This window comes from Nicotiana attenuata, chromosome 7, assembly GCF_001879085.1.
Source record: "Nicotiana attenuata strain UT chromosome 7, NIATTr2, whole genome shotgun sequence".
In the NCBI taxonomy this organism is placed as follows: Eukaryota; Viridiplantae; Streptophyta; class Magnoliopsida; order Solanales; family Solanaceae; genus Nicotiana; species Nicotiana attenuata.
In genome coordinates, this window is record NC_031995.1 from 68,666,658 (window position 1) to 68,681,859 (window position 15,202).

A 15,202-nucleotide genomic window follows, 5' to 3' on the forward strand; every position below is an offset into this window, starting at 1 on the left:
GGATTCACTTCAATACCACGGTTAGAAACAAGAAAACCTAAAAATTTTCCTGATGCCACACCAAATGCACATTTTTCTGGATTCAACTTCATATTATATTTTCGTAAAATTTTAAACGTTTCAGATAAATGCGATATATGATCTTCTGAATGCTGAGTTTTAACTAGCATATCATCTATATATACTTCCATGGTTTTACCTAAATGTTCTTGAAACATTTGGGTGACCAACCTTTGATACGTTGCACCTGCATTCTTAAGACCGAAGGGCATTACCTTGTAACAATAAGTCCCCCTGTCTGTTATAAAAGAAGTTTTTTCCTCATCACCTGGATCCATCTTGATTTGATTATAGCCTGAATATGCATCTAAAAAACTTAATAGTTCATGCCCTGCAGTAGCATCAATTAACTGATCTATGTGGGGTAAAGGAAAGGAATCTTTTGGACAGGCTTTATTAAGGTCTGTGTAATCTACACAGACTCGCCACTTACCGTTCTTCTTAGGAACCACAACAGTATTAGCTAACCAGTTGGGATATTTTACCTCACGAATTGAACCGATTTTTAGCAACTTTTGAACTTCCTCTTGAATCACCTTATTTTTGAAAGTTCCTTGTTTTCTTTTCTTTTGCTTGACGGGAGGATATGATGGATCTTCATTTAGTTTATGAGTCATCACCTCCGGTGGTATACCTGTCATGTCTGTATGGGACCAAGCAAAACAGTCTGCATTAGCTTTTAAAAATTCAATTAACTTACGTTTTACCTCCGGGCTAAGATTAGCTCCTATGTACACTTTTCTCTCGGGCCAATGTATAAATAACACCACGGCCTCTAGCTCTTCTATCGTTGTTTTGATGTTCTCATTCTCCTCCGGTTCTTGAATGGTATCAGGTCTTGAATCCAGATCTGTTTGCTTTTGCTCAGGTGAGGTTGTTTCCATGTTACCCTCACCTAAATTCTGTAATTGCTATTTGTCTTCACCTTTAACGGTTGAATCTGCAACGGAATTGATGCTTCTAGATGTTTGTTGATCGCCTCTGATTTGGCATATTCCCCATGGAGATGGGAATTTAATAACTTGATGTAAAGTTGAAGGAACAGCTTCCATGTCATGAATCCATGGCCTCCCAAGAATCATATTATAAGCCATTTCCATATCTACCACTTGAAATTTGGTTTCCTTAACGACGCCTTCTGCGAATGTGGTAAGTATTGCCTCCCCTTTTGTTACAACACTAGAGTTATCAAATCCCGACAAAGTATGCGCCTTTGGGATTAATTTATCCTCCGCTTGCATCTCGCGCAATACCCGTATTAAAATAATGTTTACAGAACTACCTGGATCAACCAAAACTCGTTTCACGTTAGTATCATGTACAAGTAAAGATATTACCAGTGCGTCGTTATGCGGAGTTATGAGTCCCTCGGCGTCTGCGTTGTTGAATATAATATTCTCCTCTTCCCGTATATGTCGAGGTCCCGTGAGTAATTGTCACTTTTGAATCCTTTTTATATGATACATCATTGATCTCTTCACCTCCACTTATAACGTTAACAGTTCTCTTGGGCGAAGGTGGTTTTGGAGGCTCCTGTCTGTTCTTCATGTATGCTTGTTTACCTTTCTCACTGAACAACTCAGTAAGATGCCCTTGTTTTAACAAATGATCAACTTCACCTTGTAGAAACCTGCAGTCTGCTATTTTATGCCCATGATCGTTATGAAATTCGCACCAATGATCAGGATTTCGTCTGTTTGGGTTTGATCGCATTTCCTTTGGCCATCGTACCTTATCTCCCATGCCTCTTAAAACAGCCACGAGTTCAGAGGTACTTACGTTGAAGTTGTAACCACCGAACCTTGCCTTTAGACTTCCATCATCGTCTCGTGACCCGCGTGTGTTTCGATCATTCCCGAACCTTGATGAGGAGCCTGATTCCCTGTTCCTAGGTTTGTGATTGTACCTTTGATTATCTTGTCTTGACCGTGAGTCCTTTCCCGCAGGATCCATGTATGGCTCGTACCTGTTTTTACCGGATCTCTTTTCATTTTCCACACGCCTTGAGCTTACCTTTTCTTCTGTTTTATGTCGTAAAATAGTGTCTTCTTCAATCCTCATCTTTGTACTGTATCTGTTGTAGACATCATTCCACGTTGTTGCTGGGAATTCTCGAAGGCTTTCCTTGAGTCGCCTCGTGGCTTCTGAACTCTTCTCATTCAAATTACTGGCAAAGGCTATGGCTGCCCAATTATCAGGTACTCGTGGCACCGTCATTCTTTCCCGTTGAAATCTATCTACGAACTCTCTAAGCACTCTGAGTCTCCTTGCTTGATTTTGAAGATATCTTCCATTCGTTTTTCAACTTTTTGAGCTCCCGAGTGTGCTTTGATAAATAAATCTGCAAGCTCAGCAAACGAATTTATAGAATTTTCAGGTAAAAGAGAATACCATGTTAAGGCTCCTTTAGTGAGTGTTTCACCGAATTTTTTGACCAAGACCGACTCAATTTCTTGCTTAGTCAAATCATTGCCCTTGACACCTGTTGTGAATGCAGTAACATGATCTCGTGGGTCTGATGTACCATCATACTTTGGAATATCAGGCATCTTAAACTTCTTTGGAATTGGGAGGGGAGCAGCACTTGGCTTCCATGGTTGTTGGGAATATTTATCTATATCCACTCCCTTGATCACGGGCGGTACTTCAGGTATTTGCTCTATGCATTCATTTTGCTCCTTAAGCTGTTTCTGCAAGGTTAGTACTAGATTTTGTAAATCAGAGTTAACTGGATTACCTGGGTCTCTCTCTTGTGTTTCACTAGGGGTTCCACCGCTGCCTGAATTAACCAATCCTGAACGAGGATTCTCCAAAGTGTTGTTATTGTTGTTTGACATGATTGATGCAATCAAGAAAATTAGATTGAGATATGCTTGATTATCAGATTCCCGGTAACGGAACCAATTTGTTTAACCAAAAATTAGATTTTAGGTCAAAGTTTGAATTTAGAAGAACTCGGGTTACTGATAATCAAAAAAGTGTATAAGAAAGAAATTTTGAATGATATAATCAGAAAGCAAATAAAACAAAGTATATTCCAGTAGTGTTTTTCGTGTGTCCTACAGATGTTGTGACTTCCTCTTTTTATAGTTAATTTTTAAGAGAAAGTGTAATGCCTTTGCTTTAATGAGGCAATTACGAGCAATAAATGATATTGAAGGAAACGTTACTCAATCATTCATATTAAATACAAATTCTCTAACGTATTTGGCATTTANTCCCCTTTTGTTACAACACTAGAGTTATCAAATCCCGACAAAGTATGCGCCTTTGGGATTAATTTATCCTCCGCTTGCATCTCGCGCAATACCCGTATTAAAACAATGTTTACAGAACTACCTGGATCAACCAAAACTCGTTTCACGTTAGTATCATGTACAAGTAAAGATATTACCAGTGCGTCGTTATGCGGAGTTATGAGTCCTTCGGCGTCTGCGTTGTTGAATATAATATTCTCCTCTTCCAGTATATGTCGAGGCCGCTTCCCGTGAGTAATTGTCACTTTTGAAACCTTTTTATATGATACATCATTGATCTCTTCACCTCCACTTATAACGTTAACAGTTCTCTTGGGCGAAGGTGGTTTTGGAGGCTCATGTCTATTCTTCATGTATGCTTGTTTACCTTTCTCACTGAACAACTCAGTAAGATACCCTTGTTTTAACAAATGATCAACTTCACCTTGTAGAAACCTGCAGCCTGCTGTTTTATGCCCATGATCGTTATGAAATTCGCACCAATGATCAGGGTTTCGTCTGTTTGGGTTTGATCGCATTTCCTTTGGCCATCGTACCTTATCTCCCATGCCTCTTAAAACAGCCACGAGTTCGGAGGTACTTACGTTGAAGTTGTAACCACCGAACCTTGCCTTTAGACTTCCATCATCGTCTCGTGACCCGCGTGTGTTTCGATCATTCCCGAACCTTGATGAGGAGCCTGATTCCCTGTTCCTAGGTTTGTGATCGTACCATTTATTATCTTGTCTTGACCGTGAGTCCTTTCCCGCAGGACCCATGTATGGCTCGTACCTATTTTTACCGGATCTATTTTCATTTTCCACACGCCTTGAACTTACCTTTTCTTCTGTTTTGTGTCGTAAAATAATGTCTTCTTCAATCCTTATCTTTGTGCTGTATCTGTTGTAGACATCATTCCACGTTGTTGCTGGGAATTCTCAAAGGCTTTCCTTGAGTCGCCTCGTGGCTTCTGAACTCTTCTCATTCAAATTACTGGCAAAGGCTATGGCTGCCCAATTATCAGGTACTCGTGGCAGCGTCATTCTTTCCCGTTGAAATCTATCTACGAACTCTCTAAGCAACTCTGAGTCTCCTTGCTTGATTTTGAAGATATCTTCCATTCGTTTTTCAATTTTTTGAGCTCCCGAGTGTGCTTTGATAAATAAATCTGCAAGCTCAGCAAACGAATTTATAGAATTTTCAGGTAAAAGAGAATACCATGTTAAGGCTCCTTTAGTGAGTGTTTCACCGAATTTTTTGACCAAGACCGACTCAATTTCTTGCTTAGTCAAATCATTGCCCTTGACACCTGTTGTGAATGCAGTAACATGATCTCGTGGGTCTGATGTACCATCATACTTTGGAATATCAGGCATCTTAAACTTCTTTGGAATTGGGAGGGGAGCAGCACTTGGCTTCCATGGTTGTTGGGAATATTTATCTATATCCACTCCCTTGATCACGGGCGGTACTCCAGGTATTTGCTCTATGCGTTCATTTTGCTCCTTAAGCTGTTTCTGCAAGGTTAGTACTAGATTTTGTAAATCAGAGTTAACTGGATTACCTGGGTCTCTCTCTTATGTTTCACTAGGGGTTCCACCGCTGCCTGAATTAACCAATCCTGAACGAGGATTCTCCAAAGTGTTGTTGTTTGGAGAAGACGTGGGTGGGACAGCAGGTAATTGGCGAACAAAAGCTTGAAGAGCGTTATTGACTTAAGAGGCAATAAGTTTTTGCAGAGCCTCATTCATGGTTTCAACATTTTCGAATTGAGCCTGACCATCTGTGTAAGATCCAACAGGAGTGCCTTCATGGGACCGTCGTGGGGAGCCTCGTGGAGAACCTTGTGGAGAACCTTGTGGGGAATCTCCCTGAAGTTGTTGGATTGTCTGAATTTCTGGGTTTCCTTGAGTGTTGTCATTGTTGTTTGACATGATTGATGCAATCAAGAAAACTAGATTGAGATATGCTTGATTATCAGATTCCCGGTAAAGGAACCAATTTGTTTAACCAAAAATTAGGTTTTAGGTCAAAGTTTGAATTTAGAAGAACTCGGGTTACTGACAATTGGAAAAGTGTATAAGAAAGAGATTTTGAATGATATAATCAGAAAGCAAATAAAACAAAGTATATTCCAGTCGTGTTTTTCATGTGTCCTACAGATGTTGTGACTTCCTCTTTTTATAGTTAATTTTTAAGAGAAAGTGTAATGCCTTTGCTTTAATGAGGCAATTACGAGCAATAAATGATATTGAAGGAAACGCTACTCAATCATTCATATTAAATACAAATTCTCTAACGTATTTGGCATTTAATGCTGAATTTGGACTCTTTTTCGCTATCAGATTCATGTCTCCAATTCCTTCTGATCTTTGAACTTTAAATGACTCGAACAGATACGAGTCTCGTTTCATTTGAATAATAGTTCGTGCCTTTAAGTATCTTCTCTCCCGCGTCTATTGTTGCTCGTGTCTTCTAACTGATTACCACGTTTTGACTATTTGACCGGTCCACGTGTCATGACACGTCACCTTCAATATTTAAATTCAATTTTTTCCCAATACAACATCCTGTGGCGCCGCTGGTCTCATTGCACCATCTGGATATGTACATGATACATCCTCTGATTCCATCAATGAGTCGATTTGAGTCAGTGAAGAAAGTAATTGAGGCTTACAACAAGGACCCGAGTCGAACGTTGCAACATAGTTTGTGTTATGACCTAAAGAGAAATTGTTCAGTGTCAATGTCATGGGGATACTCAGTTCAATTATATCTATGGCTGATGAATGCCAAGGATTTGGGGATGCCAGTGCAGTCGTTCAACACATGGGTAGGGACTAAAGGACCATACAGTACTACTTGGATCAAGTTGTTGACCTTCCCAATGGTGAAACCTACTGGACCGTGTTATAATACGATTGATGATATTAACAAGCAATGCAAAAACCATCATTATATACCAGCATTAGCAGTTCATATGGTTCATGTCACGACCGCTATTCTATCTCCCCAAGTATGGAAACAGGTAAAATTCTACATTTATTTTACGAAACCGCAGGGTCTGCCGGTTGGGATTATAGTGTGAAACTATTACGTAATCACGGTTAATTTGGACATAACTTCTATGAAAATTACATAAAGAGTACTACTCTCTCCCTTTAGTTATGTGACATAGTTTAAGTCGCTACAGAGTTAAGAAAGTAAGGAAGACTTTTAAAACTTGTGATTTTAAATATGTCGTAATATTTTTGTGACTATAAAACTCTTGAAACTGGTGGTCTTAAATATGACGTAATATTTGTTTGTCCCTAAAAAGCTTCTCACTAGAAGTAACATGAAAAGTTAAAAATTAATTATTTCCAAGTATTAAAATATGTCATCTTGTTTTTGTCATGCACTAATATATAGAAAAATAATGTCACATAACCTAAAATGGGAGAAATATGTCATGATAGTTAATAATTCAAAATACTTGAGAAACATTTAAGAAAATTGTAGTCAAAGGAATCATTTGACTGCTCGAATGGTAACATCGTTTCATAAGTTGAAACAGATAAAGTATTCATTTTACTAACATAAGATTGATAAGTATGTACAAACTCTCCCCTTTAAATTCATAGACCATTTTTGGTATTACTTTTATGAAAAACAGGCACCACAACGGCAATGCTGCGAGGCAGTCAACGGCGAAAATGATATTCGAAGCGTCAGAATCAGAGGTTACAATCAATGGGAATCAGTAATACCGCCTTCCTCACAAGTACGGAGAGTTTGCCAACTTTTATCGACCGGTTTGATGAATGTACTCGGCCATAGAAAGTTTCAATGACTATTTGAGGGAGGAAGTTGAACTCCCTGATAGCTAACCAATAGTAACACTCATAAAATAAATCTATTTAAATAATATTTTCTCTGTCACATAATCCCAATTTATATAACATTTTTTACTTTCTCAAGAGTCAATTTAATTAATTTTTGAAGTAGCTCCAGAGGGCTCGGTAGAGCAGGAGAATGCTCAGGTCCGTCTACTTATGATTCCTCATTTGGTTCCTAAAACGTGAGGTGAGCTGCTGATTCTACTCTTGGACTTAAAATTGAGTGTCACTAATCCAAAATAATGTGATTTCAAGCTCATGGCACTGTTGGTATTTTAAAGTGGGAAAAGGACACTATATAGCCGCTCTCAAAATATTAGCCAACAAATTGTATATGTTTTGTATATATATACACATTTTGTATGTAATATATAAAAATTTATATACATTTTATACATTTTTTCGGCTACCAAATGTAAATAGTTTCTGGCGCGGACTAAAAGTGAAAAAAATCTTTTTAGAGTTGCGCATTAATTTGTGGAGCTCCCGGGTTTGCTACTCTTGACATCCTAGGGTCCAAAATAAGGTCCAAATACAAAAACAGATGAGTTCGGACTAACCATAGTGGACCTTTGATCTCTTCAGAATTAGTGGCACATGTGGCAAGTATACATGAACGTGAAAGCAAATATCACAGCGTTGGGGTTTTCAAACGACCGTTGGGATTTTCAATAGTTATAGGCTGAATTGGTTTTAGTTAGACCACAAGAAAGGGCGAACTTAGAAATTTAAGAAGATGATTGCACTATCATGAAGATTAAAGAAGCGGATTTAGATTTTAAATTTAACGGGTACAATCTTTAGCTAGGTTCATACTTGAATCCACTACACTTTCGAAATTATCAATTTAAATAATAATTAATTTTTTTTGAAAAACAATTGTTCAATATTGACATTTGATTTAATTTTATAGAATTTTGCGGTGACGAAAAGAGAAAGGATTTTAATTAATGTGGTAGACTTTAGAATTTTGAAAAAATAAACTAAAGAAAGAAAGAAAGAAAGAAAAAAAAAAGTACTTAATTAAAATGGAAGAAGGGACATGATACATGGGGATGGATAGGACCAATTCTAGAAAAGGAAGGAAAAACCATGTGAACGGAAGATATAAAGATATATCAGGTTGGGTATGTATATGCTAGATACCGTTTTAGAGACCAATTTTGTCGTATGGCTGCTTTAGGAAATGATAGTGCCTTACAAGGCATAATATTAGGTTATAACGGCATATGTACTAATGACAATGTTCACGGGCATTAGCCTACCTATGTTATAATATAAGTACCTTTTCATGCTTAAAAAAAAGGAAGATATAAAGAAAAATGACTTAATTAAAATGCAAGAAGCGACGAATTGAACGTCCAAACTCACGTATAAATATGCATCGAAAAACCATTCCATCATATAACTCTCTGAACTTGGATATGTGCGTTATGCATATATATTTAAGTATATTTTGAAGAGATATAATATTACTAATCATTATACACGGTCTTGAAACGGAAGCATGGTGCACTTAAATATCCATGCGCCTCTACATAGATCAATCGGTACCATAGAATGATATTATGGAGAAGTGTCATACATATCCATCAACAAATGAAGATAGAGAACATATCAAAATTCAAAATAACCACTGAAAATTTTCAATTTTCTCTCCCAGATAACCATTGAAATTTTTCTCCTTCATTCATCGAACAAATCTCTGAAAATAGGCAAACTCTCCGTATTTGTCATAGAAGGGCGGAGTTATCATTTCCCCCCTATTGCAACCCCTAATTCTGATATGTAAGTTGCTCCTAATACCATCTTCATCATTGATTACGTCGCAACATTGTCGTCGTGGTGCCTGTTCTTTTAAAAAATGGATTCACCATAATTAGATATTTCATAAACCAAAATTATTGGTCCATATATTTTAAGTGGAAAGTTTTGTACATGTATAGTCATCAATCTTATGACAGTAAAACTAATAAGAAAGATTTTATCGAAATAAATAAATTAATCTGTCCTATGTACTGTATTATTTTATGTGGACTGATCAATTTACCGTTAACATAAAATGTCTAGGATCACAAGTTTGAAAATTCTTTATTTTTTTGTAACTTTGCACCCTAGTCAAGTCTATCGGAAACAGCCTCTCTACCCTATCGAGGTAGAGGTAAGTTCTGCGTACACACTATCCTCCCCAGACCCCACTTGTGGGACTATACTGGGTCATTGTTGTTTGTACCCTAGTCAAATATGATTTATATAAAAATTACAAATGGTAGAAGTTTACCTGACTCCAAACTTTGGGAGGTAGAATAGTAGTTGTGACATTAACCATATGGACTGCTAATGCTGGTTTGTAATTTTGGTTCTCGCATTGCTTGTTAATACCAGCAATGGTACTATAACTGGTCAAGGTTTCATCATTTTGAAGGTCAACAACTTGATCCAAGTAGTACTCTATAGGTCTTTTGCATGGTTCTACATTGTTTGGCTGTGTACTGAATGTGAATGGTCCTTTAGACCCTTTCCACGTCTTAAACGTTTGCATTGGCATCTCCAATTCTCTCGCATTCATCAGCCATGGATATAATTGAACAGAGTATCCCCACGACACTGATAATGACCAGTTTCTCTTTAGGTCATAGCACAAACTATGTTGCATCGTCCGACTTGGATCCTTATTGTAAGCCTCAATTACCTTCTTCACTGACTCAAGTCGACTCATTGATGGAATCAGAGGATGTAATAAGTACACATCCAAATGGTGCAGTGAGACCAGTGGCGCCACAGGATGTGCTGCCAAAAGCCCTCCTGGACTTCCTTGTATATCCATCTTAAAACAAACACATGTAAAATGGTAAAATAAGAAGTTTAAAGTATAATAATGTCTTAAAATATAAAAATATATTATTGTCTTGGACAAATAAAAAAAGGTATGTCACATAAAAAGGGATAAATGAAGTATTTGATAACTATATATGTGTAAAACTACTATAAATCAAATTATTTTAGAATTAAAAATACCTAAGATATTCGTTAAAATTATAGAGTAATAAAATAAATTGTTTGAGTACTCTCCCAATAATAATGGTATCATATAGATGTGACAAAAGCTCTATAACATGACACACAGAGAATATAGTTGGTAAATTGCCCTTATAATGTTACTATACTACTTTAAGTAAAATTTAAGATTTTAAAGATTGTATACCTGATGAAAACCGGGTTCTTTCGTGAGAGAAACACCAATCTCAGTCACACAACTAGCAATCTTCTGATCAGAAGCGTACAGGTAATGGTAGCGATTAATGCAACCATCTAAAATCTTCACTAGCTCCTCCGCGAGAGGATAGCTAATAGCAATGCCGCCACCACCGAATGCCTGACTGTATGAACTTAATACGTTTATCTCCACGCTTTCGGAAATCCCACCAATGTAATACATTTGGTTGTGATCATATTTAGCCAAAACTGTCACTAAATTCTCTGTAAAAAACACAGTATCATCATCTCCCATTACGAACCACCTCACATTGCTTAAACCTATTTCAAAACTCTCTTTTAAAATCCTCGCAATCCTCACAGCTGACCTGTCACCAAACCAACATGTATATTTGAATGTGGAAGTGTCTTCGGAAACCCTATACGGTGGGAATGTCTCCGGCCATGGCTCGTTTTCTTGGGGATTTTCATCGAGCCATACGAACCCTCGCGTTACATTTGGTCTCCACCAGAGCTCAGAGTAACGCGAGCGATTGTTCCATGTTTTAGATGACCCTCCAATGCCAAACAGAATGTGGGATATGTTCGTTTTTTCTTCTTCTTTGCTGATATTTTCTACTGCTAGTTTGTTTGTAACCCCAGCAGCACTACTAGCATATTTGTTGAAGAGATGAACATTGGAGATTAGATAAATGGAAGCCACTAAGCAGATGGCAATTAGAAAGCTCTTGATAATGAAAATGGTGCAACGTTTTGGGACTAATTTGCGGTTATTAGGGAAAGGAACGTAGCGTTTCCGGAGAGACATGTCCTTCATTTTGTAGAGATTAATTATGACTCTTTGTTCAATGGATAGTGGTCTTTTCTTTAAACTTATAGAACCTAAAGGCTTGCATCATATGCTTGATTTGCTGCGTAGATATATGGAATTTGTTTTTTATTTAAATCATATTTTATACTTATGTTTTATTTTGAGCTATATTCATGATGTACAGTGTGAAAAATTTGCACTGTAATATCATATTTACTTGTTATAGCAGGTATTTTGCCTTACTTCAAAATTATAAATTTCACCTTTTATGAAAGGTTATTTCTAATATCATTTGAGTGACCTAATAGTTAAGTTAAACTCATACTCTCTCTATCCTAATTTATGTGTCATAGTATGAATTTCGAGAGTCAAACTTCTTAATTTTTAACCATGAATTCAAATATAAAATCTATTGCAAGTCACAATAATTGACTATTCAAAATATTTAAAAAACATATTGAAAAATTATAGTCAAAGAAAAACTTGTTTGACTTTTGAAATCTGAACATCACCATCTTACGGATGGAATAATATTTTTAATTGGATGAGTAAAATTATCTCGGAGACGGAGGAGGGGACAACTATATATTCAAATCTCGAGTAATGATTTGTATCATGCATAGGAGTGTGCATTCGAATCGGTTTATCGATAAATCTAATCGGTTATTTGTTATCGGTTTATCGATTTATCGATTTCGATTTCGATTTCGAAATTTTCCTTATCGTGTTATCGATTTCGATTTAGATTTTGTCCTCTTCGGTTATCGGTTTATCGATAAACCGATAAGAAATACAAAAAAAAAAATTAATTTTTTAAAATTTTTTTTCCCACCCTTATTCTATAATACCCTTTCCTTTACCCTATGTCCCTAACCCTATTATTTCATCTACCACATTTAAGGAATGATCGTATTTAAACTCAAGGGAATGAAGTTCAAATTAATGGAAAATAAAATTAGCCGTGATGATGTATTTTTATTTTTTTTATACCGTTGGAGTGTTGGTGGCATACATTTGATCCCTTACTTTAGTTTCGTTGCATGTGCTTGTTGACACAATTTTTATGTTATAAACGGTGTTCGTCTTATTTTAGCTTCTTTTGGTCCATATTAGTTAGCCGTGTTTATAGCGATATACTTTCCATGGAATTCCGCAAATTTTCTTATTGGTGTAATCGATAACCGAATCGATAAGCCCCAAAAATCGATAAATCGAAATCGAAAAATCAAAACCTTATTGAAACGATAACGATAAGCATATGTATAAATCGGTAATCGATAAGTAATTATCGATAAGGGTCAAAATCGAATCGATAAATCGAATGCACACCCCTAATCATGCATTTCGAGCTAACCTGAATTCATAATTTTCATTGGGCAATTCATCGGTCCCTAATTTACAAAATAAGGGTTTTATATTGATTCGAACATTGGATCAATATCTACAACGAATCAACGATTAAGTTATTATCACTTAGTTATTTATACATTTCGAAGATTACGTAGATGTAGTAGAAGCAATAATCTATTTGAGGAAGTGCGTACGCTATTGTTAAGTAAGATTCACGGCAATGGGCTTGATATATATCTTTAGAATTTAAAACTCTTTTGCCAATTATACTAGTTATATAACATATTATACATGTAATATATAAGAAATATAGATATATGTTTCAAATATGTATAAAGGACATTTGTTTAAGAGCAATTCGGTTAGTTCCAAGCACCCATCAAAGAAAATCCAATCTTGATTTAGGTTTGTTTTAATTTGTATACGGGTGAAATCGGGGCTAACGCACAACCCGATTTTCTGGTGGATCAAACGAAGTAAGAGTACGAATATATGAGATCGAAATCGAAGCTGGAAATTCTTTGTAGAGTGCTCGCCATCGGACCTAATAAAACGACACACCCCGGACTCGGGACGAGTTTTGAGACTTTGAGAAGCGCAATGAACGGTGGGAGCGCAATCGGATATCATGACGCGGATCTCGCTCGATGGCGATTACATATCAGTAATTAACGAGAGAGAATGATTTTTATCTTTTTTAGACTTATATTATGGGTGAAACTCTCCTATTACATAAATGGGAAGTTTTTTCTTTGATAACACACATTGTAACACGCATACTAAAGCAATACAAGTTTATTTTTTCCACTTTTAACTACTGCAAAGTTCTTACTTTATTGCTGTTCTTCATTCATGATTGACTCCGAACCGAGGGTCCGATCGAGGGAAAACTACTATTCAACCTAAGTTCGAGCCAGGTGTCACACCTCCTTTTTTCTGAGGGGATAGGGAGTTTATCCAATTAAAGTAACATTATTCGAAATGGAATTATTTATTTAATTTTTCAGAGTAGCCACTTCAAATAATTTATGGTGTCCCAAGTCACCGGTTTATTTTAAATCCCAAATCGAGGAAATTTTACTCTGTTTAAAGTCTGCAAAAACCAGAAGACCTGGTAAGGGATTCTATTAACCCGTGAGAAGGTGTGAGGCTCTCCCGAATTCCGTGATTTTAGCACGGTCGCTTAACTATTAATAATTGACCTAATTATCTGATTTATTACATGTTTTAAACCTATTGTGCATTTTTTAACTTTATAACCGCTTTTAATAGAATTTTAAATGCTTTTGGGATTTATGGAATTTATTTGAACAAGTCGCGATACTGTGCACTCATTTGTTTTTGTACACATTGCGAATCGCGTCATGTGAAAAGCACCCGCGATCTACAATATGTTGATTTTATTATTATTATGTTAAGTTATAGTCGAGTCACGTGAAACGCACACTCGAATTGGGGTTTACGTAACGTGACCATGCCGATAATTTATTAATCGCGCCTAAAGCAAGCTACGATGTTCATGAGTCGTATCTTTTCCTAAATTTGAGATTATTGTGAAAGGCCATAGATTATGGATATGCATTGTAGGTGAAGTATGTTTTAGCTATTTGGTAAAATCTAGCAATTATTTTCATTTGAACAATGTGAGAACCGTTAGAGTTATTCGAACTTAATATTATTCTAAATCCAAATCACCGTAACCTTTATTTTTGCCTTTTGTTTGGATCTTAAAGAAAACCACGCCTAATTACTTTCCATTACCACAAATGATTTATTCACACTAATTCAACTAAACCATACTTAAGCTAGTTGTAAATAAAATAAACAAGTTAAAATAGGATACCAATAATTGCAGTAAACTATCCAAAGGAACAAAACAACTTATAAGTAAGTATCAATTCATTTGTTCATGTTTTAGTAGTGTAACAGAAAGAGGAAAAGATTATGAATCTGGAACATACAGAAACTCCTTTGATATGAAATAAATCAGTCAACACAAAGGTCAAACAAAGTGAAATTCCGATGCTGGAATCCAACGGAAACAGTTACCCGGATGGATAGGATGAAGACCACACAATAATTAACATGCTCAACATAACATTTTTACCAACTTAACATAGATAATACAAAGCTTAACAGAAAAAAATTCATTTATCCATGGCCAATTAGAGTTAAACAAGTAAGAAATAGACTACTTATTCTTTAATGTAGCTCATATGAAACAGACACAACCATTTGGTTTCAAAATCCTACAATTCGGATCTAATGATCAATGACTAATTTCAGCTCAAATAATCAGTTAGAACAATTAGCCAATGCAATAACTAACATAGAAATGACAAGGCAAATCCGGTGATGAATTCACGAAAATCAAGCAGAACAAAACATCGAGCCAAACTAAAGTGAGCGACAAACTAAAATAGATGGAATCATAATAAGATTCAGTGACACATCAACGAAATCAATCAGGAATATGGTTTGAGTAACACAGATCTTCATTCATAGATTTGAAGTAAAAAGTAGATGAATATTTACATACGTAAACGCGGTAAAACATCACTAAACGGCCAAGCAAAGGTCTGAAATTAGAAGATGAAATCAAGCTCCCAGCAAAGAACAACAGCAACAAAGTTTCTTCATCAAAATCAGAG

General features: G+C 36.2%; 1 protein-coding gene across 2 annotated transcripts; it reads right to left on the bottom strand.

The window, feature by feature from the left end:
* On the bottom strand, positions 8,714–11,231 carry LOC109230524. 2 transcript variants are annotated; one of them, XM_019396012.1, is made up of 3 exons: positions 10,380–11,231; positions 9,456–10,001; positions 8,714–9,023 (listed from the first exon to the last, which is right to left on the bottom strand). In XM_019396012.1, exons 1-3 carry the CDS (start codon positions 11,205–11,207, stop codon positions 8,865–8,867), a joined length of 1,533 nt encoding a protein of 510 aa, XP_019251557.1. In that variant the 5' UTR covers positions 11,208–11,231; the 3' UTR covers positions 8,714–8,864. The 2 variants fall into 2 exon arrangements, with proteins under 2 accessions (XP_019251557.1, XP_019251558.1); XM_019396013.1 differs by having other exon boundaries at positions 8,905–9,028.

What these genes read in the sequence shown, in the direction of transcription:
- LOC109230524 (XM_019396012.1), bottom strand. Translation starts at nt 11,207, where the DNA reads ATGAAGGACATGTCTCTCCGGAAACGCTACGTTCCTTTCCCTAATAAC. An exon ending in AAGAACCCGGTTTTCATCAG is followed by an intron (nt 10,002 to 10,379) that starts GTATACAATCTT and finishes GTTTGTTTTAAG; the next exon opens with ATGGATATACAAGGAAGTCC. An exon ending in CTCCCAAAGTTTGGAGTCAG is followed by an intron (nt 9,024 to 9,455) that starts GTAAACTTCTAC and finishes TTAAAAGAACAG; the next exon opens with GCACCACGACGACAATGTTG.